This window comes from Schistocerca cancellata, chromosome 3 (assembly GCF_023864275.1).
Source record: "Schistocerca cancellata isolate TAMUIC-IGC-003103 chromosome 3, iqSchCanc2.1, whole genome shotgun sequence".
NCBI lineage: Eukaryota > Metazoa > Arthropoda > Insecta > Orthoptera > Acrididae > Schistocerca > Schistocerca cancellata.
The window spans coordinates 512,896,877-512,923,732 of NC_064628.1; the positions used below are offsets into that span (position 1 = coordinate 512,896,877).

General features: G+C 38.7%; 1 protein-coding gene across 2 annotated transcripts in view; it reads right to left on the reverse strand.

Annotated features, from left to right (window-relative positions):
- LOC126175311 (tonsoku-like protein) overlaps positions 1 to 26,856 on the reverse strand; it is a 259,997-nt gene that overhangs the window by 24,866 nt on the left and 208,275 nt on the right. For both annotated transcript variants that reach the window (XM_049922019.1, XM_049922017.1), the window contains exons 21-22: positions 23,991 to 24,166; positions 12,820 to 12,948 (exon numbers count right to left, since the gene is read on the reverse strand). In XM_049922019.1, coding sequence (XP_049777976.1) covers positions 12,820 to 12,948; positions 23,991 to 24,166 — 305 coding nt within the window. The remainder of the gene's footprint in view (positions 1 to 12,819; positions 12,949 to 23,990; positions 24,167 to 26,856) is intronic.

The following is a 26,856-nucleotide window of genomic DNA, read 5'->3' on the forward strand; positions in this document are numbered from 1 at the left end:
CAAAGTAAGACAAAGCAAAGATGATGTTCTTTACAGGGAATGCTCAATATGTGCACCATCATTCCTCAAAATAGCTGTAGTCGAGGAATAATGTTATGAACAGCACTGTAAAGCATGTCCGGAGTTATGGTGAGGCATTGGCGTCTTTCAGCATCCCTAGAGATGTCGGTCGATCACGATACACTTGCGACTTCAGTTAACCCCAATCGCACGGACTGAGGCCTGGTTACGTGCGAGGCCAAGCGTGACGAAAGTGGCGGCTGAGCACACAATCATCACCAAACGACGCGCGCTAGAGACCTTTCACGCGACTAGCAATATGGGGTGGAGGGCCGTCCTGCATAAACATCGTACGTTCCAGCAGGTGTTTATCAGCTAGGCTGGGGATGATGCGATTCTGTAACATATTGGCGCACCTCTCAACCATCACAGTAGCAGTTACAAAACCAGACTCATGTATTTCCTCGAAGAAAAAAGGCCCGATAACGGTAGATGTGGTAAATCCAACCCATACCGTGACTTTCTCGTCAAGCAATGAAGCTTCCATGACAGTTCTAGGATTTTCGGTAGCCCTAATTCTGCAGTTGTGGGAGTTGACAGACCCTCGGAGCATGAAATGAGCTTCGTCAGTCCACACCACGTTACTCAACCAATCGTCATCTTCCGCCATCTTTTGAAATTCCCACACCGCAAATGCCCTCCGCTTCACTAAATCGCCAGGTAACAGTTCATGATGCCAATGGATTTTGTACAGATAGCATCGGAGGGTACACCTAAGTGCCAACCAAACAGTAGTGTATGGAATGCCAGTGCGACATGCAACTGCACGAGCACTGACTTCCCCGTGCATAGATGAACCCACTACAGTCTCCATTTGTTCCTGAACTGTCTCAGCAGCATTAGGCCTTGTGCTCGGTCTGCCACTACGGGGTCTATCGCCTAAACAGCCCGTGGCTTCGAACTTCGAAATCATTCTCGCCACAGCTGTATTTGCCCATGGACCTTTACCCGTTCGAATCCCCTTCCTATGGCGATAGGATCGTAATGCTGAACTAGCACATTCCCCATTCTGATAATACAGCTTCACTAAAAGCATCCTTTCAGGTAACGTCAACATGCTGCAACTGCTGGTGCATCTGATTCTCTCTCTCATTACAGCTCCTTTTATACACGATTGTCATACGCAGTCACTGATGTTTTGCTGTCCAGCGCCATCTGTCGGACATTTTGTGAAGTTTGCTTTTTTTTGGTTCTAATAAAACCCCATGTCATTCCAAGCATGTGTGTCAATTTTTACCTCTCTACCTACATTATTCCGTGGTTTATTAAGTTTTCAAATTTATACTGACTTTTTGATCACCCGGTATTTTCGAACAGAAGAGAAGAATTCCTCCTCTCGTCAAGCCTGAGACAATCCACAAGTTGAGAAGTACAATTACCAATGACCAAATCACAATCCTCCTCTTGGTTTCTTCATCTATCAAACTCAAGAGGATAATAGGATTTTACCACTATAGGTTGTACTAATTTTGTGATGTGTGCAGCAGTACACCTGGCAGTAAATGGTTATGAGGCACACTTGGCTGTAAAATTATAATTTGATAAAAACAGACATAGAGCCTTATTTAAATCTGATGACAGGAATATAAGAATCCTTTCTTCACAGACAGTTTAATCATTTTGCTTGTAGAAGAAAATAAAGTTGGTAATTCACTAACATTATTCTCAATTGGGAATTAATTTAACAAATGAGGACATCCAACAACAAAGAGTTTAGGCATATAATTTTTCAACAGACCTACTCCATTCTTCATTCCACCCGTTATATGTGTATTATCACGAGATATGGCTAAACAGTTACTGAATGAAATATTAACCTCCTTGAAAGTGTTAAGAAGTGTTTGTATATTGATACCTGTAGAATCCCCTTTTAAGTTAGGGAGAGATAATAAGCTGCTTTCAGTTTTTGGACTGTCTTATTATAAACAGTAACAACTATGGGATGAAAATCAGAACTGTCTTTGTTACTACTGTCTGTTGAAATAAAAAAAGGCCAATCTTTCAAAGTTACTATGATTTCTTTTTTTTTTCCTTTTTCACCATTTCTCCTATAATTGTGATAGTTCCTGTTCTTGCACAGCCGTATCTCTTCACTATACTGTTGTCTAGGAACATTTTCCTTAATAGGTAACACATATGGTCAGCACAACTGATTGGCAAACTGTGCTCTAAAATAAATGTGGTAAACAAGCATTCAGCATTTATCACTTCCACCTTTAACATCAAATGCAATTTCTTTTTTTACTTTTGCTCACAACCTTAACTTTTCTAGATGTTTTTTTGTTTTCACAAGTTTCAAAACTTTTTTTTTCCTCCATGTGGTGTACAAATGTCACATTGGCGAAGAGTACAAAATTCAAATGACGGACCTTTCCTACACTCGATAACACATGCAACTGGTTTGAATATTGCTTCAAGTAAGCAATGCATTTTTTTTTCTTTTCTTTCTTTTTTTTTTTTTTTTTTTTTTTTTTTGGGGGGGGCCATAATGAGAAACAAAATACCGAATCGAACTACTATGAATATGACGAATACTATACATGTGAAATAATCACTGATACAAAAATAAACCATTTTTGGGGATTTAAGTAACAAAATAACACTCTTATGAATCATCCACTCTAATGATTTATACTGATAATAAAATGTTGCATAATAAGCTATTTTACTTAAGCACAATGACAACATACACACAAAGCCAAACACAGAATAACATTGACCAGTTACAAGTATACATTGTACAAAATGCATGGGAATGAGGAAAAGCAACAATCAATGTAAAATTGAGGATGGAATAATAACAATATTATGAAAATGACAGATTGCTACTCATTGTTTTGAGGAGACATTGAGCTGCAGACAAGCACAACAAATATACTGCTCTACATTTGCTCTTTTGTCTAAAAGGCCTTCTTATAAAGTAGAAAACACACTCACATTCATACAAGCACAACACACACACACACACACACACACACACACACACACACACAAAACCACTGTCTCTAGTCGCTGAGGCCATACTGTGTACAGCAACTGCCCCTGCTGGAAGAAGCAGTCTATGGGTGGTAGGGCAGGAATAGAAAGGTAAGGGTAGGTATACTGCTGCTTGTGGGAGTACGCAGCGACATGATGGGGACAGGGTAGGGCTTCTAGGTGCATTATAAAGATTTTGGGGGAAGGAGAGAAGTAGAGGATGGGAAAAAGAATAGTACGTGCATTGGTTAATAAAAGGCTATGCACTGCTGGAATGGGGCAGAGAAAGAGATACGTAGGTGAAGGACAGGGACTAGAGAAGAAAAGGGGGGGGAGGCTACAGGAAGTTAGGATATAGTGCACAGAAAGTTCCCACCTGTGCAATTTAGAAAAAGTTAGTGTTGGCTGGAAGGATCCAGGTGGTATAGACTGTGTTACTGAAGTGAAGCACATTGTGTTGGACAGCATATTCAGCAACTGGGTGGTACAGATGTTTCTTGGCCACAGTTTGTTGGTGGCCAGGTATGTGGACACACAGCTTGATAGTTGTTATGCCCACATAGAAAGTGATACAGTTGTACAGCTTAGATTGTATATCATATGACTGCTTTACCAGGTAGTGCTGCCTTTGATAGGCTAGGTGATGCCTGTGACCAGATTGGAGGAGCTGGCTGTGGGAGGATGTATAGGACTGGTCCATTGGAGAGATATGAGCCATGATGTAAGGGGTTAAGTGCAGGGGTGGGGTAGGAATGGACAAGGATATTGTATAGGTTCAGTGGATGGCAGAATACTGCTGTGGGATGGGTCAGAAGGGTAGGGTGTAGCATACCCCTCATTTCAGGGTACGATGAGAGGTAGTCGAAACCTTGGCAGATCTGATTCAGTTGCTCCAATCCTGGATGGTACTGAGTGCTGAGAAGAGTGCTTCTTTGTGGCCGGATGGTGGGAATGTGGAAGGTGGTAGGTGATGGGAGATCTCCCATGACTGCAATATATGCTACATTGCCATAGCCCTCCTGACCGCACTCTTCGTTAGTCCCCAGCAGCCCTAAACTGCCCCTCTATGACCATAAGCAGCAGTACACCTTCCACCACCACTGCCCTGCTATCCATCTCCCTTCCTGCCCCAGCCTCCACCTTACCCCCACCACCCACAAATTGTGTTTCCCAACATGTGCAGCTGCTGTAGGTAATCCGGCTGCAGCGGCCAGAGACGCTGGTCAAGTATGTGTGAGTTGCGAATGTGGGTGTTTTCTATTTTATGAGATGGCCTTTTGGCCAAAAGCTCAGATGTATAGCAGTCTATGTGTTGTGTCTGTCTGCCTGCGACTCAACATCTCCTCTATATAGTGAGTAGCAATCTATATCGTTTCCATAATACTGTTGACACACATGCTGATTTCTATAAACTTCCAAGGTGTACATTGGTATTAGGTTCAACAAAAATTAGCTAAAACTCCAGAGAAATGATAGAGTAATAGGAAAGTGAGACAAAAAGTGGAAAAACAGGAGCCTTCCTTCTAAATCAGGAGAGTTGCAGATAAGTGTTTGATAAAAAAAAGTAACAGGTATTCATAATGACACACAAGAGTTATTCAAGGAAATGGAGCCTAAAGGGCTGAAGAATACCCCACATTTCGATTGCAATCACAACAGCAAATAACACAATGCAGAGAAAGAATCCGAGTGGTCGAAGTTCACCTTCAATTAATCTCACAGTAACAAGAAGTTCATCAGTCTATTGAACTGAGTACAACAATTCATGATGTCATTACTGACATGCAAAAGTCATGTGATGAAAGCAATTCCAGTAACACGTTAATTTCTGATGTACAAAGGCACTGAAATTAACATTAATGAGCTGGATCAATTTTTTAAGGTCAAAAATAATTGCAATAATGAAATTGATTGAAGTTTGACAAGAGAAGACATTGATTTGCTGATGCAAGAAAGCTAGACTGGTAACTGCTACTCCAATGTAACAACAGACAATTTTGCTGCCAACAGACAATTTAAAATTACATGTTTACAAGTTCCTAATGAGGCAAAAAGGACCAATATTTGTAAACAGTAGGACCAATATTTCTACACAGCAAATGTATACTGGTGACTGTATATAAGATCAACATGGAAAAATTTACAGCATCTGATTAGTCTGAAACAACATTCTTAGGTAAATATTTGTAAATGGATCGACAGAACAAAATATGTAATTTATTAAGCGATAACAAGAATGTAAACAATTGTGCCTGGAAATTCACAGCTTTCTTGAAGAAATTATTGTGGAACAGGAGATAGAAAAAACAGCATGAGAAAAAGAATAAAATTATATGCTACTTGTGGAAGGAATAAGAGAAAAATTGACTAGAAAGGTAAGAGGAACAAACTTCAAATTTATTGTTACACGAGAAAACTCACGGTAACTTTTGAAACTTTGACTTGTGTAGAAATTCACTGTCCCCCCCCCCCCCCCTCCATAAGTGAGTGTATTTAAAATTATCTCCTTGTACTGTGCCCAATAAATTTGCTCGAGACCATTATTCATGTCTTTTACGATGCAATGGCACAAGTTTTGCCTTGAAGTGATTCTACCACATGTTTTTTCCCTGTTGTTCAAGATACCAGCTAGTGACACTATTTCATCATGACATCAGAGCCTCTGCAAGGAGGTGGTATATAGGAAAAATATGTCACTTCACAGGATCCAAGCAATTGGCGTACTTTCTTGTAAAATCAGAGGACTTGCAAGTATAGTGAGTGATTAAAATGAAATGATGCAACGTAAAGTGTGTTTACAGTGGGATATTCCAAATTCTGAGGTAAATATGTACAAACATGTATTTATATCTAAAAACAAAGATGATGTGACTTACCAAAAGAAAGCACTGGCAGGTCGATGGACACACAAACAAACACAAATATACACACAAAATTCTAGCTTTCGCAACCAACGGCTGCTTCGTCAGGAAAGAGGGAAGGAGAGGGAAAGACGAAAGGATGTGGGTTTTAAGGGAGGGGGTAAGGAGTCATTCCAATCCCAGGAGCGGAAAGACTTACCTTAGGGGGAAAAAAGGACGGGTATACACTCGCGCGCGCACACACACACACACACACATATCCATCCATACACATATACAGACACAAGCAGACATATTAAAAGGCAAAGAGTTTGGGCAGAGATGTCAGTCGAGGCGGAAGTGCAGAGGCAAAGATGTTGTTGAATGACAGGTGAGGTATGAGTGGCGGCAACTTGAAATTAGCGGAGATTGAGGCCTGGTGGATAATGGGAAGAGAGGATATATTGAAGGGCAAGTTCCCATCTCCGGAGTTCGGATAGGTTGGTGTTAGTGGGAAGTATCCAGATAACCCGGACGACGTAACAGTGTGCCAAGATGTGCTGGCCGTGCATCAGGCATGTTTAGCCACAGGGTGATCCTCATTACCAACAAACACTGTCTGCCTGTGTCCATTCATGCGAATGGATAGTTTGTTGCTGGTCATTCCCACATAGAATGCGTCACAGTGTAGGCAGGTCAGTTGGTAAATCACGTGGGTGCTTTCACACGTGGCTCTGCCTTTGATCGTGTACACCTTCCGGGTTACAGGACTGGAGTAAGTGGTGGTGGGAGAGTGCATGGGACAGGTTTTACACCGGGGGCGGTTACAAGGGTAGGAGCCAGAGGGTAGGGAAGGTGGTTTGGGGATTTCATAAGGATGAACTAAGAAGTTACGATGGAATGACTCCTTACCCTCTCCCTTAAAACCCACATCCTTTCGTCCTTCCCTCTTTCCTGACGAAGCAGCCGTTGGTTGTGAAAGCTAGAATTTTGTGTGTATGTTTGTGTGTCTATCGACCTGCCAGCGCTTTCTTTTGGTAAGTCATTCTCATCTTTGTTTTTAGATATATTTTTCCCACATGGAATGTTTCCCTCTATTATATTCATATCATTAATTTGAACCCAACAATTACGTTTGTTACTGTCACTGTTGCATTTCGAAATCTTTTCTGTCATCTTATTTTCTCTTTCTGTTTTTGCCAGTAGTTTCACTTTGTATTCACCTTCTCCTTTTTACCGTTATCTACTATACAATTTTATCCCGCCTATATATACTCAATAATACGTAACCCACTTCCAAACCATAACCAAAAAAATTTTCTTCCACTTTCAACACTACCGCTGCTATAAAATCCACCGTTTCTAGTTCACAAACAGTTCCTTTCACCTATTAAACAACCATTTCGGCAAGTTCTAATAACTTTCGCTATATTTCCATTTCCGTTTGTTCCCACATCACTGATAATTTTTAGCCGCTTCCCACAGGTTTTAACGTTATTTTTTCTTCGTCAGACAATTGTTAGCCTCATTTTCATAATCTGCCACCACAAAACCACTCCTTTTAATACATTTACACGCAGTTTTTTCGAAATTTTCCCGAATTTCTCCACCCTTTAATAAGTTTTGGCGGCAACACAACCACCTAACCTTTGTACACATCGTTGTCTACCAACCCAAGTTCACCACAGGATCAACATAGCCCAGCTTTAACCAACACTTTTTCGCCTTTTTACACACCAGATCTCCAGTTACTTTCTAGTTCACCTTTATCTCTCCCCATATATTTTTATTTTCATTTTCATTTCAGCCTCATGTTACACTTTCCACCTTCTAATACCATGTCACCCTCACAACACCCCCACAACGACCCCATTAAGTTTTATTTACATTCCCTCCGCAAACATGCCTTCACCCTAACCAGATTACGCTCCCATATTTTATTTTCTCAGGCTTGTCTGACATTTGGCATCACCCCCAAAGGCCTCACACTTAAAGTTCCCATCTCTGGCTGCAACCCTTCTTTCCATCAGTCCCTATACCAGTTCCAAACTGAACAATCCATTGCCCTCACCCACCTAATCCTTCACCTACACATCAACTCAGCCAATGAACACACCCGTCAACTCCTATCCTTAATAAAAGTCCTCAATCTTTCCTCTCCCACATCCACACCGGCTGTTCAGAGCATCCTCCTACAGGCCAACCACAAATTAGAACAACATGCCACCCTCCACCTCAAAAAACTATCCAATCTCCTGGTTTCCCACCTCCGGAAAGGCAACTCACTCACCCTTCACAACCTTTCCAGCAAACCTCAACCTCCTCTCATTGCACACAAACCCAGTCTCTCCCATCTACTCAATCTCCCACTTCCAAATCCACTCCCTCAAAAACCTCAAAATTCCAATCAACACAATCTGGAACCACAACACCCTAATTCAGTAGTTAACCTTTCCTCCAAACCTCTCTCCCAATCCGAAACCTCAGTCCTATCCAAAGGCCTCACCTTCAGCCCCACTCCCAGATTCAACCAAACAGCCTTCGTCAAAGATTTACTGTCTTACACTCGTACTCTCTGCTGGAAATATCACTTTGCCACGAAGAAAAGTGATCCTAATCCTACACCTAATGATCCAACTTACCAAGACACTATCCAAATTGAACCCTGCCTGGAACAGTTCCGTCCTCCGTCACAGCGGGATCCACCTCCTCTTCCTCAAAATCACCCTCTCCAAACCTTCCAGGAATTTCTGACTTCCAGCCTTGCCTCTCAATCCTTCTTAAAAATTCTTAATCCTACTCCCAACATCACCACTGCTGAAGCCCAGGCTATCCGTGATCTAAAGGCTGACCGATCCATCGTCATTCTTCCGGCGGACAAGGGTTCCATGACCGTGGTACTTGATCGTCGGGAGTATGTGGCTGAGGGACTGCGTCAGCTTTCAGACAACACCATATACAAAGTTCGCCAAGGTAATCCCATTCCTGATGTCCAGGCGGAACTTCAAGGAATCCTCAGAACCTTAGGCCCCCTACAAAACCTTTCACCTGACTCCATCAACCTCCTGACCCCAACGACACCCCACACACCTACCTTCTACCTTCTTCCTAAAATTCACAAACCCAATCATCCCGGCCAACCCATTGTAGCTGGTTACCAAGCCCCCACAGAACGCATTTCTGCCTATGTAGATCAACACCTTCAACCCATTACATGCAGTCTCCCATCCTTCATCAAAGACACCAACCACTTCCTCGAACGCCTGGAATCCTTACCCAATCTGTTACCCCCGGAAACCATCCTTGTAACCATTGATGCCACTTCCTTATACACAAATATTCCGCACGTCCAGGGCCTCGCTGCAATGGAGCACTTCCTTTCACGCCGACCACCTGCCACCCTACCTAAAACCTCTTTCCTCATTACCTTAGCCAGCTTCATCCTGACCCACAACTTCTTCACTTTTGAAGGCCAGACATACCAATAATTAAAGGGAACAGCCATGGGTACCAGGATGGCCCCCTCGTACGCCAAACTATTCACGGGTCGCTTAGAGGAAGCCTTCTTGGTTACCCAGGCCTGCCAACCCAAAGTTTGGTACAGGTTTATTGATGACATCTTCATGATCTGGACTCACAGTGAAGAAGAACTCCATAATTTCCTCTCCAACCTCAACTCCTTTGGTTCCATCAGATTCACCTGGTCCTACTCCAAATCCCATGCCACTTTCCTTGATGTTGTCCTCCATCTGTCCAATGGCCAGCTTCACACGTCCGTCCACATCAAACCCACCAACAAGCAACAGTACCTCCATTATGACAGCTGCCACCCATTCCACATCAAACGGTCCCTTCCCTACAGCCTAGGTCTTCGTGGCAAACGAATCTGCTCCAGTCCGGAATCCCTGAACCATTACACCAACAACCTGATAACAGCTTTCGCATCCCGCAACTACCCTCCCGACCTGGTACAGAAGCAAATAACCAGAGCCACTTCCTCACCCCCTCAAACCCAGAACCTCCCACAGAAGAACCCCAAAAGTGCCCCACTTGTGACAGGATACTTTCCAGGACTGGATCAGACTCTGAATGTGGCTCTCCAGCAGGGATACGACTTCCTCAAATCCTGCCCTGAAATGAGATCCATCCTTCATGAAATCCTCCCCACTCCACCAAGAGTGTCTTTCCGCCGTCCACCTAACCTTCGTAACCCCTTAGTTCATCCCTATGAAATCCCCAAACCACCTTCCCTACCCTCTGGCTCCTACCCTTGTAACTGCCCCCGGTGTAAAACCTGTCCCATGCACCCTCCCACCACCACTTACTCCAGTCCTGTAACCCGGAAGGTGTACACGATCAAAGGCAGAGCCACGTGTGAAAGCACCCCCATGATTTACCAACTGACCTGCCTACACTGTGACGCATTCTATGTGGGAATGACCAGCAACAAACTGTCCATTCGCATGAATGGACACAGGCAGACAGTGTTTGTTGGTAATGAGGATCACCCTGTGGCTAAACATGCCTTGGTGCACGGCCAGCACATCTTGGCACAGTGTTACGCCGTCCGGGTTATCCGGATACTTCCCACTAACACCAACCTATCTGAACTCTGCAGATGGGAGCTTGCTCTTCAATATATCCTCTCTTCCCGTTATCCACCAGGCCTCAATCTCCACTAATTTCAAGTTGCCGCCACTCCTACCTCACCTGTCATTCAACAACATCTTTGCCTCTGCACTTCCGCCTCGACTGACATCTCTGCCCAAACTCTTTGCCTTTTAATATGTCTGCTTGTGTCTGTGTGTGTGTGTGTGTGTGTGTGTGTGTGTGTGTGTGTGTGTGTGCGCGCGCGCGCGTGTGCGTGTTCGTGTGCAAGTGTATACCCGTCCTTTTTCCCCCCTAAGGTAAGTCTTACCGCTCCTGGGATTGGAATGACTCCTTACCCTCTCCCTTAAAACCCACATCCTTTCGTCTTTCCCTCTCCTTCCCACTTTCCTGACGAAGCAGCCGTTGGTTGCGAAAGCTAGAATTTTGTGTGTATATTTGTGTTTGTTTGTGTGTCCATCGACCTGCCAGCGCTTTCTTTTGGTAAGTCACATCATCTTTGTGTTTAGATATATTTTTCCCACGTGGAATGTTTCCCTCTATTATATTCAAACATGTATTTACCTACATAAACTGCATGCCACAAATCTAGCTCTGCCCCTTCTATTTTCTTTCTTCGTTTATGAACATGCTACCTGTTAATATTTATGTATTTAACCTGGAAATATTATATATCTTGTATACAAGTTATTAATGACATGATTACTCTTGTTATGTGCACACATAATAAGTTCATATTTGACTACCATGATAATACCAATTCAAGGATGAGTTCCCCTCAATATGCATTTTTTTGAAAATGATCAGTCTTGCATAAAGACAGACTGACAACAACAAGATGGACTTGAATGTGATGATGTAAAGAGTATGTTGAAAAGAGGATTATACATTAAGTCACTTAAATATCAGGTTGAAAACTCGTTGTTATATGTCAAAAAACATAGCAACAGTGAAGCTAGTATGGACTATCGAAACATATGATTATTGTTATCTTGCTACGGATCACCGTCATTATGAGGGAAATCAAGAAACTAAGTACTTTAAATAACGGGCTCTAGGCTTGTCTAGCTTTGAAAACAAAACATTCCTTCTAACTTCTATGTGAAATAACTAAAATTAAGATTACTATTAATTATCTTTCATTATAAGGAACTTGTTTCCTATATTTTTTTTAAACAAGTAACACTGTCTGAAATCTGAGATGTAATCATACCCAACGAATTCTTTCACACATTAGGAGGATGTAGCACACCATGAGAGTAGTCTATCTTAACAGAGTACTTAAAATGCAGCAAACACTCATTTACAACCAGTATCGGTGTGATAATGCAGGGAATACCGTAATATGAGCATGTCTACCATGTGCCCCACACAGTTATAAAGATTGTTCTGATAGTTAGTATTACATTTCGTTGAAAGAAAAATTCTATTAAAAGGACATTTTATGATTTGTTTGAAAAATGAGTCACTGCATAGTATAGAAAGTAGATTTCTGAGGGTATGACGGTCACAGTTGAGGTTGATTGGTGTCTACCAAATTCAGAGATGCACTTTCACATCTACAGGATGAGCTTAGAGACATGGAATCAATAAAGGCTAAATAAATCACAGTTGTTCCTCTTCACACTAATGGAATATTTTCTACTTACATCTAAAACACAATCAGAAATAAAAGGTTGACTCTTTTGCAGCTTCTTTTAGGCAGCTCCTTCACCCAAAGAAAGAAACATGATGGAGGCATGAAAGCAATGATGCAGATCATAGATCAGGAGGAAGATAAAGTGTGGGAAAAGAAATGGATGTGACAATTAACTAGAAGCCAAAATTCAAATTGCAGAACACTTACAAAGAGCTACCAAACATAGGTAGGCCAAAAAGAGTGAAAGAGAACATAGAATTTAAATTAGATTATTGAAAACAGAATTCATGGAAGAAATGAGGGGATGACATGTTAGCAACTGCTAAAGAAGTGCCACTGAGAATATTGGTCTCACAGTTTATGATTTTTATTAATAGCTGTTGTTTTCTCAGTAGCTGTGGTATATATTTCAGAATAAAATTTAGCCATCATGTATACATTATTCAAATGGAATAATACTTGGTAAAAAATACAATTATGTTGTGAGATTTCTATAGTTTGTGAGAAGTCCTCACATGTGACCGAACTGAGAACTGGAGAAATCAATTCTGTCCCTTGACTGCTACTATGTTTTTCATTGTTTGTATCCCACTGTTCATTATTCTGTTCTATTTGCCACATAATTACAATTTATAATGTACATTTATATAATGTTAGTAAAACTTATGAAAACACTTAGAAAAAATAGGAACATACCTGCAATGGCAGCGATTTGTTTGCTGAAAATGAGCTGCTCAAATGGGAGAGACCAGCAGCCGAAATATTATTGCAGCTGATGTCCAACTTCTTCAGTTGAGGCATTGTTAATATACATGCAGCCAAGAGCTATGAAAGAAATCAATGGCAAAGGAATTACTGTCAGAAAAAAAAGTTGTAACATTTCCAGCAAGCAAGCTCAATGACAACTCATATCACATTATGACAAAATTATACCTTTTACGGAGACACAGGAGACAAAAAAGTGCATCAGATACAATTTCAGTGGGACAAGAACCACCCCTCACACACACACACACACACACACACACACACACACACACACACACACACACAATGGATTGAGCTGTTAAATAAAAGAAAGTGATCAAAAAGACTTTTTAGTTCGGAAAAATTCTCCTTGAATTGAGGATGAAAGTTCGTTTCTTGGTTGATCTAGTACATTGAAAATATAGAAAACTATGTAAGGAAACATAAATAAATCACAAAAACAAGAGTGTGGATATGAAACTTCTGGGTATATTAAGACTGTACACCAGACCAGGATTTGCATAATAAAAGACACTAAGAATTTGAAGTAATAAGACATGGTGTACCACATGGTTCTATATTGGTCCTGTGTTATTTTGATATAACAGTGATCTTCCACTTTCACTATCAGAAGATGCAAATGACTCAAGTACAGGGAATAGAATGAAGTACTTGTCCTCCAGTTGAAAAGGCAGCTAATGAAATATTTGAGAACCTCAACAGATACTTCTAAGCAAATGGATTACATTCAATTTTGACAGGGCTCTGAAGAGAATGGTCGATATATGCCCATAATTTTTTTACATATGAAGAACACATTAAAAGACATGCACTGTCAAAGCTGTACTTGCTAATACACGCCAAGACTATTTAAAAAAATTGTTGAAGTTACTCATTGTTGCCACACAGAATTGCTTTTAACAGTGGTTTGTAAAGCTCTTCCTGCCTAGTGCATAAATCACAAATGAGCAAAAGCACCAGTGACAGGACAGGACAGTGCACGATCTGGTGTTCCACACTTAAGGAATTTCATGCATCTAATCTGTATGAAAAATGTAACATATCATTGAAAAACTTCCAGTTCATATTGACAGCTAAAATGTTGCAGCTGTAATTCTAACGAAGGTGACTAACAGAGAAGAATAATCATGTAATCAAGGCTTGTTTTGACACATAACAAATGTCTTCCATCACATCAATGGGGAATTTAATTTGTTGGAAAGGAATAGTACATACATGAACATAATTTTAAAACAATTCTTGTGTATTTTGTACATTCCAGTAAGAATGAAACAGTTGCTTGTTTATTCCTCATAGTCAACAAAAAAGACCTAAACAAATGTTTTCCTTATTATCCACCGCAAAAAAGTTAATGCAAGCAGGCACTTCCCAGTAATTACTAATTTCATCTAAACAATAATGAGACGGGACAGGAAATGATTCCAGCTGTTATTCTGCATATCAAACTGCCTTTCAGGAATATCTGATAAAATGTGGTGACGTGAACTGATAATGCACAAGTGTACAAGGTTCTGAATATCATGCCACTGACAAAAATGAAATGGCAAAGAGCTACTGCTTATCTTACTGTCCAACAAATTACTTGTAATAGGGTTGATACACATTATGTGTTTGGGGAGTGGGGACGGGTGTGCACTGTATTCAACAGTATTTCTATAGTCTTCCAGAAAGACAGACACGTTACTATGTTACAACCAAGAGCCCAACAAAAGCAACAGTAGTTTTTTAATTTTTGTTCTAATGAGGTTCCAGATGAAAGATAAGAAAATGTGGAAATATTAATCCTCTCATATTTATGGTTGGTATTATTATGTAGGTCTTCCGCAGGATTAGATGGTTTCACTGCATACCATGTTCTTCATATTTCATATTTGCAAATCGAGAATGTTAATTGTAGTCTACATTACTATGAAATTTTGGAAGCTGCAGGAAGACTGAATCTGTTAGCAAAGACGTGCTAAGGAAATATAATGAATATTATCTCAGCTTGACATTCACCATTTTCTACTTGCAAATACCACAAAATGAACTGCTAACTACTGTTATTTCTGGATAATAAACAAATTGCACATTCATGTGCATCCTAATCATGAACAATTATGTGAACAGCAACCCTCAAAAGATATTGAATTCGACTTGCCAAATTATGACTTGGTTGTCTCTTCTTATCCACATTCTGATGTACTGCCAACCATTTTGTGAACTTGCGCTGTGCTGGTTCTGCTGAGGATGCATGTCTCTCCTGGTACCTTGCGGGCAATGATACTGGCAATTTTCAACGACTTTTTAATTACACTTCCACAATGTTCTTTAACAGCTAAACAATTTTAGGACGTAAGTCAAGGTGTCAGATTTCACCATTCCCTTGACACTCCATACAGTTTAGTACTGCTCACAGAACTTCACAATCCTTAAAAACGGTATAACCAAACAGTGAAGTACAGGGAATAGGTAGCATCAAATGTTCCGGACTGCAGACAAGTCACACACAACCTTAACTGCAAACCCACACTCTAGAATTAATGAAGCACATAGGCTCAGCTAAGTTTGCAGTGTGCATGATTACTGTTGTAGGTGATTCAGAAATAAAGAAACTACATACACTTTCCTAGTATTGTAATTCTTAATATGACTGTTGGGTTTACAGCTGAATCTTAAAACCATATTCATGTAATATTTTGGCATTTCAACTGGCCAATATCTTCAGATGGGAAGCAGAACTGTTGAAAAGCCAGATCCGACACCCCTAGATAGGCTGCAGAGTGGCAATGATGCAAGTGCCAGCAGCTGTAAGTGCTGACCCATAGCAGAGTGCACATGCAGAGTCACGTGTGGTGAATGTTAGGATTACAATCAAGACAACTGCCATTAAAATCTGTTCTCATCCACATCACAAGCACTATGAGGCAATACACACTAAAATGGGGTTTGTAACTTCGCTAATCTGCTTCAGATTTGGAGTAGTTTTTAAATGAAATTTCACACAGCGTAAAGTTAAACAATGGAAAATGCTGGATGGAGTAATGACAATATTATGAAAGGTATAGATTACTACTCACTAGGGCTTCTGATAAAATATTGATACTTTTTCCAAAAAATATTGATATGTATCTCCAATATCCTTCCCCCCTCCCCCTCCCATCGTACATATCTATATCAAAACGACAATATTGAGTGCTGGTATTTTTATTTTACATTTTTTTCACAATTTTTGGAAAATATTTGAAGCTGTTCTTTTGAAATTGTAGGAGAACATAACTTTACTTTCATTGTGTAAAGAAGTCTTACTATTTTTTGAGCTTTCATCACATCCAATCTTTTATATTTAAATGTGTGAAGCAAGTATAGGTGGTACAAAATTTGTCTGACTGCACTGGGGGGTGGCGGACTGAGTGGAATAATATTTCCGATGTGAAGAAACAGCACACCAGTTAAGTTAAAAAACAATTTTTAATGCAACTGATGCGTTATTTCTTCACATGGGCATTCTTAAAAAACAGCTGCTGAAAATGATGAACAAAAATCTAAATGACAGACTGGTCTTTGTGGTGGGAGGAGACATGTGAGGGGAAATGCTGATGTAATCGGTGCTCAGCGCTACCAACAGAAACTGCCACATTTAGCATCACCACATAATTTTGACATGACATGAAGGGTTCTGTACAAATCCGATAAGCAACAAAACCAAACGACAGACCCATTGGGCACATTTTATGTGCCACTTACATGTAGTTACCACTGTTAGGAAAGTGGTTGTCGCCAAGCATGAATGTGCATCATTTTCCTTTCAATTATTGCTCTAAGGGGGATAGGCAGGCTGCTAGCTTGTTGGATGAGCGAAATATCTTATAGCAAAACAGTATTTAAATATACAACTTTAAAACGAGCCGTATATTTAACTTGTGTAGTCAATATTTTTTCCCGGCGATATACAGATATATCGAAAGCTGATAATGATATATTTTTTTAAATATTTATATATTGGATCCTCAATATTTTTTAAAAATATCATCAATCCTACTTCACACCATATAGCTGAGATGCTGAGTCGCAAATGGGCACAACAAAAAGATTGTCGAACGAGTAAGCTTTTGGCAAGAAAGGCATTCATCGGAATTAGATGAAACACACACACACACACACACACTCTCTCTCTCTCTCTCTCTCTCTCTCTCTCTCTCTCTCTACCTCTCACTCACACAAATGCAACCCACACACTCGCACACATGACCACAGTCTCTGGCTGCCAAAATCAGAATGCAAGCAGCAGTACACTTACGTAACATCTACTCACAGAAACATACACAAAGTTACAGAAACATCATGTATACAGAAAAAAACAGAAGCGTACACCAACACCGAAGAGATGACATAAAATATCTAACACATCAACTTACAATAGCTACACTTACAAAATTTGATATCATAATCTTGTACACCAATATCTCCGCTACAGAAAACATCAACATCATCAAACATTTAGAACAAGAATGAATCACTAAAGCACATAAAATAAATAGCAAACATTCAAAAATTAAGCATGATGCAAAACTATTTCTCATCTGACAACAAGTTCTACTCACAACAAAATGCAGTCAGCTGTCAGTGGACTCCTAGCCAAAATTTTCCTTAATCAAAATAAGAACAAAATATCTGAAACCATAGTAAGACACAAACAAAACAGAACAGTATACTGGCATTGCTATGTAGGTGACATCATTTGCTTTCTAGACTAAGCACCCAGTCACATCCACCAACGCTACAATGACAAACACAATCCATCCAATAACAAAATTCACCGTAGAAACAGAAATGACAAAAAGTTAAACTTTCTTGATCTCGCAATTTCCATATGCATGAGTCCACCAACACAGCCATGAACTAAAACTCAAACCATCTTGTAAGACACAAAAAAGCTGATTCCAATACAAGCCACATGGACTGAAAATAACCCCACTCAATGAAGACAACTACAAAACTGAACTACAGATAGTCAACAAACCAATAGTTTTTTAGAACTGATATGATGGAAGGGATATCTTGTGCACAAAAACAAACAGATCACCATCAACATTAAAATTCAGGCACACACAACACAAACACACAAAATACACATATAAAATGCAAACCCACATGAACAAGAAGCATCCACAATGACAGACAAATGATATACTCTTACTAACAACAACAAAGCATCTCATAAGACAGGCAACATAAAAAATAAGGACTGAAAGTCAATACCAGCAAAAACTCAATACAGAGAACTAAGGACAACCAATAGCCAGCTGACATGGCAGCTGGTTATTGACTGCAATTGAATCTATACGGGATAGACAATCAGAAATTTTAATATTAGGTACACACAGGTTAGAAGAGCACTAAAAAGCTGCCAGTCTACATTCGCAGAATACCTTACAGATACGGACCACAGTTAGACAGACATCAACACTGACCTAAAAATTCTCAAATGCAGTAACTGCCCTTCCAACAGAAACTAGTATTGAAGAAAACTACCAAATATGGAAAGAAAAGATATAATAAATAAGTACAAAGCTCTCTGCAATGGAACTCTGTTGTCCGCTCCTAAAGAACTGTTAATGCATGTGACTAGGCTCGGATCCCCAGCTACAGAGAGCCTGCCGCCTGGTGCAAGACCTCTCTCTCTCTCTCTCTCTCTCTCTCTCTCTCACATACAAAGAACTAATGTAACAGTTTAACATTCCCAGTCATAAATTTTCGATGTAAACAAGTGTTTTTATGTAAGAGCCTTATTGGTGCAGATGACAAACAGTAAAAGAAAATCACCTATACCACAAAGAAAAGAAAGTAACAGAAATGACATGTGATAAAAAGGTATATAAAAAAATTCTGTTTTCAAATTTTGACCACATCCATAGGTGCATTGTTAACATCACTCTCCTTGCTACAGTAGGACCCAGGTTCAATTCCCAGTACCTGCTCAGATTTTTTATGAGTTAGGGATGTCTCAAATGGTTTCCACTCAAGTCTTGTGAGGCTGAATAAGGAGCTGCTTCAATAAAGTGAATAAAGAATCAGTGGCATTACAAGGATTCATCTACTGGCAGTAACAGCTGGACAGATCGGCAACATGGTGATCACTTGTCCCACAGCTATAGATCGCTTCATGTAGTTGGCCACTCAGAACAGACGTAAGGGCTAATCTGTAAATGGTGTTTATGTTTCCTATTTAAATTTGTGAATAATTAAGTTAAAACAGAAATAGTAAAAAGCAATTTATCCACTTACTTAATAGAAGAAAAAGAATAAACCATTCTCTGACAATGCTATAACTTCAGTGAAACATGCTAGGGCAGAAATGAATACATAATTGTATTTGATCAAAATGGAACCCATAGAAAAACAAATTTATTTGTAAGCAAAACAGAATTACAAGTGCGGTGTTGACTTATTCAGCACATTTATAACTTTGGGGAAAGATTGTGCAGGCAAAAGGCAATCAACATTATACACATTTGAAATAACAAACTAAAATATAATTTAGCGATTAAAAAGGACAATACTCTTTCATTTTCAAGAGAGAGCATTTCATTATAGTGAAAACCTTACCACTACAGAAAAAGCATTTTCTCAAAAAAGCAATGAAAATCTAACTGAAACCAGTTCAAAGCAGCACATTCATACATTTCGATTCATTACAAATTTTTCTTTTAAATTTGCTTCATATTCAACAGTTATATTGTATTCTGCATACAATATCTTCTCTGTTAGTCCCATTTGGTATGGGCCTCAAGAGTATATTGTAATCAACCTCTTCTGTAGACTGACTGCTTTTTCTCAGTATCCTACCAAAGAAAAAACCTATGGATGAGCATATGCGATCACTGATCAGTCCATTTCATATCCCCAAAATTGTTACACCTGGCAGTTTATACGAGTTGACTAATTCCAACTGATATTGCAGACACAGGATATTGTGTTTTTGCATTTCGTGAAGACAAAGTTTTATATTTGTGATCATTTACAACTTTTTTCAGATAGTACTTCATTATAAATAACTGTATCATCTGCAAAAAGTCTGTGATCACTATTTAAATAGTCTACCAGGAAATTAATATAAGGCAGTATCTGTAGCACTTCTACAAGTGTTGCACTGATGACACCTGGTGGAAGACAGTATGCTGCATCCTCCCAACCAAGAAATCCTCGATCCAGTCACAAATATCATTTGATTCTCGATATGATCACACTTTCAGTATCAGATCTGATATAGTACTGAGTTGAGCGCTTTTCAGATGTCGAGAATTACTGCATCTATCGACTGCCTTGATCCATTATTTCAGTACATCTTGTGAGAAGAGCGAAACTTGAGTTTCATATGAGCGATGGTTTTGAAATGCATGCTGGAGGGGATCATTGTGTTTGAGGTATCTTATTATGCATGAGAACAGAACAGGTTATAAGATTTTACAAAAAATAGATGTTGATAATATTGGAAGCTATTTCTGTCAATAATATTGGAAGCTATTTCTGTAGGATCACTTAGCTTTCCTTCCAGTAGACAGGTGACTTATGCTTTCTTCCAACAGCTGGGAACAGGCCCCTCCTCCCCACAATGCATTATGGTTTGTGAGGTGTCTTTCAATATGATACTGGTGTGATAGTCTCACAGGTTTCACAAACTGTCCTTCTAACTGTGCCTGTCTCATTAAGCTTCTCTCTATCTACTCAAGCTGCTCTGCTTTCTTATAGGAAAAGGCTACTCCACTGTACTCATTGTTGTTTCCCTGTCTTATGTCAGTCTCTGAATGCGGTGCTGTAATCCTTGAGGTCAGAAGCCAGAATATGTAACCTGACAAGAATGCAAACACCACTCAGAAGAATCAACACATAAATAAAATCTTGTTGTTATGTAATCTTTTTACCATTGGTATTACAATGATGATACCAAGAATCACCACTTTTTCTGCTCACAAAGAAAGAATAACTTTTTTGATAATGTGCTGAACAGCAAGAAAGCACTTTCTATCTTGCGCTATGACCACAGTACAGTGATTTGGATGGCCTCAGATCACAATTAATTATTTCGATTTTGAATAAACCAACTGATAAAAGTCTAAATATACACACAGTTTTAACCATCTAAATAATTACAAAAACAGTCAAACTAACTCATTATGACAGTGAAAATCCCCAAATCAAATCAAAGTGGAAATATGAATATTTTTCAGGTCATGCATATACTGAAAGCAATACAGATTTATTATTCACATTTCCCAAAAACTGTATTATATTTCATTCATGTTTATGTACACAGCATAATTCTACAAAAAAGTTTTATGTTGACACACTGAGTGGCTATTAAAATTATGAGGTTAGCAAATTATACTATTTCTGCTGATCAGTTTGGTGCATATTTCTATATATGCAATATTGGTTCTGTGAGTTACATTGATATTCTCATATTTGAGTGTTCAAATGGCTCTGAACACTATAGGACTTAACTTCTGAGGTCATCACTCCCCTAGAACTTAGAACTACTTAAGCCTAACTAACCTAAGGACATCACACACATCCATGCCCGAGACAGGATTCGAACCTGTGACCGTAGCGGTCGCGCGGCTCCAGACTGTAGCGCCTAGAACCGCTCGGCCACTCCCCCTTTTGTTAAGTGTTGGTGTCCATCCTTACGTACTATTTTCTTGATGCTGCTCCAATTGTCTTAATTTCTTCTCTTGTCACAGTTTTTTTGTTTCCTAACTAGTGTGATTTGGGGGCTTGTTAGTTAGCATATTTTCTGTTTTTACATTACTGTTTCTTTATTGTCACTGTAGGTCATTCAGTCTTCTTTTTTTTATATATTCATTCTATTAATTTTAATACCTAGTGCATTGAAATTATATCTTCAGGTAAGTACACTATGTTGGTCTGATGTGTGTCTCTCACGCGTAATATGATGTCCACACAACTTGTAACAGAGCACGGTGAGATTATTCTACTTATTCTTACATCATTTTCTCCCTCCTTTTACGATTTCATTTTGTTGATAACACATACAAAGTAGTTAATTGAAATATTTCATTTCTTATTGCAGCAGCAATTCAAAAACCTTTATTATTCACTGTGCAATTTCCTGATTACTGATGGCTAAGTGTAGTTACTTCATATGGAACTATTTCTTCTAAAAAGAAAAAAGAAAAAAAAAATAAAGAAAAAAAAAAGAAAAAAGAAAGTTCTTGATTTACTATACATACAATCTATGTGAAGGTGAAGTTTTTGATGAGAAGAAAAGTTGTTTGTTTCTTGATTTGGTATAGCTCATCTGAAAGCCCTCGTTCTCCTCTTTGCCAAAGATTTTGCTTTTTCCAAAAAGATCACAATTTAAAAGTTATTTCTATTCAATAATTTCATGTTCCAGAATCTTTCAATATTAAAATGTAATTATTACAAACATTTAGTACCATAGTTTTGTGGCCTCGATTTTTCTCTTTCAAAAAATGCTAATTTTCACTTAAGTAGCTTGTTAATTATCCACACTAAAAACCTGCACTTCCTCGAGATTCCCTAGTGCATTTTGAGAATGCCATTTCACAGTTAGCTGCTCTCCTATAAAATGGCACTTAAAGAAAACGTATGTCACTGTTCACTGTCTATTGTGTCTCTGTTCCTATTAATTTTCCTGCTTTTTCTCTTAATACCTAACATGTAATTGGCTTGTATTCTGCCATTGTTTGATTTCTGTACTACACACTTCTGCAACAGTCGGAGGATAATGCACATTACGTAAACACCATGTACTTGGTATCAAGTTAAAGTGTATATTTACTTTGAATCAGTCAGAACCCAGGAGTGAAACTGTAAACATCATGTAGTTCTAATTATAGAAACAAACAATGTTTCGTAATTTTCAGTCAGTCATGATTGGACAGCTACTGTGTGCAATTATTACGCCAGTTATTGAAAGTCATATGAAGTAAGGTATTACTCTTCCACCAGTTAACAACATACAATTTAGTTAACTGGTGAGCTTACTGATCTGTATCCTGCATGTTACACAGATGATCATCTAAAAGAGAGCACTGTGTGTTAATAAACATAAAGAGTTCAAAAATCAATTGCTGCAGTATTGTGCACCTTATTTAACAAATATTTATCAGGTTCATTACTAGCAGGACGAGAATCAAAGAAGATATATTATGAGACTTCAGACGCATAACTCCAGGCCCGTAAAGCTTTAATGCAAGCAATATGATGAAACCAGAGAAAAAAAGAAAAAAATCAAACAAAGTCTAATGACAAAGTGTGTAGTGAGTAATATGGACTGTTTTGACATGTCTTTACAAGATGACACAAATACCAAATGATGCCATAAGGCTGGCAAACATTGTTCTGATGTTTATGTTACCTTGTATTCAATGTGTAACTCCAATATTACTCATACATCAAAATATTTTACTGTAAGTGAAAAAACAAGCAAGAAAATCAGAGTCAAATCAAATGTTACAGCAAGATGTGCTTGTACGTAAATGTTTAGTATAACTGGATAACAGATGAGAAACACAGGACTATTAAAAGAGCTTTATGGAAACAAAATATTGGGCTGATTTAAGTTAACAGTAAAAATATTATCAATTTCAAACCATTTAAGACATTTTCTTTCCTAAAACAAAAAAAATCATGACAAAAACACTTTTTGCAGTTTCATACATGGAATCTGAATATATAAAATTTTCAATAATTCTCTTCAACTCTCAAATGAAGTAACTTTTTTCATCAATCAGTAATTAGCTACTTACACAAACTATACAGAGCAAAATAAGAAAAGATACTGCTTTTGAATAGTGACAAGTTTTATGTTTCTGTTGACAGTACATGGGGTGATGCCACCTACCCACAATTATACTATCTATGTAGCACACAAACATCAATTTTTATATTTAGAGTTGGTAAAGAAACATGTGCTGCAAAGGTGTATTTACACAATGATACCCTACTTCTGAACCTGCAAACTTTTCCTCCTTCACTCCTGTTAGTAGTTTCTGACAAATAAGAGAAGCATAAAGACATATTAACAAATTAATCTTTCAAACATGTGGAACATTAATATTGCACTTACAAACCTTCATTCCATCATCACCCAGACTGTTCCCTGACAAATTCAGCGAGAGGGTATTTTGATAGCGAAGTGCCTGGAAAACTGGAGACAGGGATACTGAAGTCAGTGCAAGATCTGCAAGCTGTAGGCACTGTGTTGCTTGGCACATTTCCAGCACCTGAAGAACATGAGCATCTGCAACTACAACATTAGAGAAGATACCAGCACTTGTTACTTGTCTGTGACAATAACAATATTTGAGTTTTCTCACATTAAAAATCAATTATCAATAGAACTAATGTATATTTTGAGCAGCAACAGTGTTATGTCAAAAAAGGAAATTCCTGAACTACCAAAACATTCCTTTACATACTCTCTAACAGCACTTTCCTTACAGTTGATGAACTGGTGGCTCTTCTCGTGTTATTTAAGAAGTGTATTACAATATATCTCTTTGGGAAGCTCTTTACCAGCTGCTCAGGAGATAAAATGATACACAGGAAGGGATTCTTTAAAATTTCTGAGTGAGAGAGATATCATATACAGACAAATGTGGGGTGTTTAGGTGGCTGCAGTGTTGTCTGAACCTGTGACTCATTAAGAAAATGTCTACATTTCAGCCTCTCTGTGAGCAAGCATAGTTTTGTTATCCTAAAACAAAACTATGCAAATCAGTCTTTGTTTTCCTTGGATTCTTTTGAACTCTAATAAGATTTGCATAATCCAGCACACCAACCTACATCCACATCCATTCACTGCAAACCACTGTTAAACAAATGGCACAGGGTACTTCCCATTGTATCAGGTAGTGGAGTTTCTTCTTGTTCCATTTGCATACAAAGTGTGGGAAAAATAACTGCTTAAATCCCTCTGTATTTGTTTAATATTAACTCTCAAAACTGTTTAAGAAGGTCTGCACACAAAGTTGGTGTTCTATTGCAAAGAGCCTGTCAGTTCAATGGTTTAAGTTTTTCCAAGAGACTTTCTTGTCCATTGAGCAAAGCCATTACCATTTGTGCAGTCCTTTTTTTTTTTTGTATATGTTCAATATCAACTGTTATTTCTGTTCCCACACACTTGAGCATTCTTCAGAGTGAGTAACGTAAGTGTTTTTGTAAGCAATCTCCTTTGTAGGCTGACTGCATTTACCTACTATCCTACCATTGAACTATAGTCTGCCAAATGCTTTCCATACAACTGAGTCTATGTGATCCTTTCCTCAGATGCCATCAAATAGTTATACCCAGGTATTTTGTATGAGTTGATTCATTGCAGTTATGACACAATGATACTGTAGTAACAGGATACTACGTTTCTGCATTTTCTGAAGTGCACAATGTTACATTTCTGAACATTTAAAGTACGTTGAAAATATTTGCACCACTTTGAAATCTTATAATGATCTGACAACACTTTTATGCAGCTTTTTTCAGATAGTACTTTGTTAAAGAGAACTGCATAACTGGAAAAAAGGGTGAGGTTACAATAAATGTTGTCTCTCAGGTTATTAACACAATCGAGACTGGCTCACTCACTCTGGATGGGGTAGCTGGACTGCTGTTTTTAAACACATTTTTCGGAAATCATAGCTTTGTAATAGTTAATGCAGTAAAATCATCTGATGTTTCATTTGAAATGACGAAACCTCGTTTATCTGTTCTTAAAAATCTTGCTATAAAATATTAAAATTAGCAGATAAAAAAAGATATACTGAATCATGTTCTTATTTCGGGGGAGGGGGGGGGTGAGAACCCACCCCGTTCACACCATTCTTACAAATAAACTGCCTGAGTGTGGTTTATTTTGGAACAATAAGGTATAAAAAGAGTTACATCACGATTTGGACACCACCAGGACATTTCTTTGCAGCACTTCTTTCTTCTGCCTCTTAGTGAAATGAAGCAGCCTTTGGAGACAGGTGTTGGATGAGATTTTTTTCTATATAGGTGGTATTTTTTCCACAAAATGTCATCCACTAAGTCCACTTGGACCAAGAACTGTAGAGGAATTAACCTCGAACCTTGTGCTGCCTTTGGCACAGACCAACTCCCTAATTATGTAAGAAATTGGGAGAGGGTACACATTTTTCTTTTTTCCTCATCTCTGTCTCAAACAACATGAATGAGTTCCTGGTGCCCATTACAATCAAATGAAAGAATAACTTTTTCCGCTATTTGAACTGCTTTCTCTTGAAAGGATGAGAAGCAATCACTTGATCTTATTTATCCATTACTACTTTGTGAATATTACGATCCAGAACTACTTCTGGTTTTGCTTTAGTCATTGGTCCCTCATGACCACACAATTACCTCTGTTGCTGAAGCAGTGTGGCATGAAGAAAGCATAAAAAAAAATAAACCATCCTTCATGTTCCTTCATTTTAGGCAGTACGGACATTCCCTTCTCTCTTTAAAACAAAAACACACTGTCCTTCCTCGATTCTTGGCTTTACAACCATCAGTTGAGGAAGATCCTTTCTGTTAGCGATGTAAGTGCCTACTGCCCTTGTCTTGCACTGCCATGAATAAAGACAGCGGGTGATATATAATTGTGATCCTTGAATACTGTATAACCTTTGTCAAAGTAATTTTATAGTACTTTCTTCAAAAATGCCATAACACCTGGCTGCTACATGCCGTTCTCAGTTCATATTTCTGTCCTAAGTATGTACCCAATCAAAGCATTGCCAACAACAAATGACATTACTCATCTGATTTGCTCTTCATGTAAACATGAAAATGTATTTGTCCTTACAATTCAAACTTTTAAAAAACAGTCACTGATTTTTGGGTTTTCACTCAGTACAGGTGAATTATTAGCACAAAAAACTCTTAAATATCATCAATTTTTGGCTTGGTCCACTTTCTACATACACTGTTGGCTTTCAACTT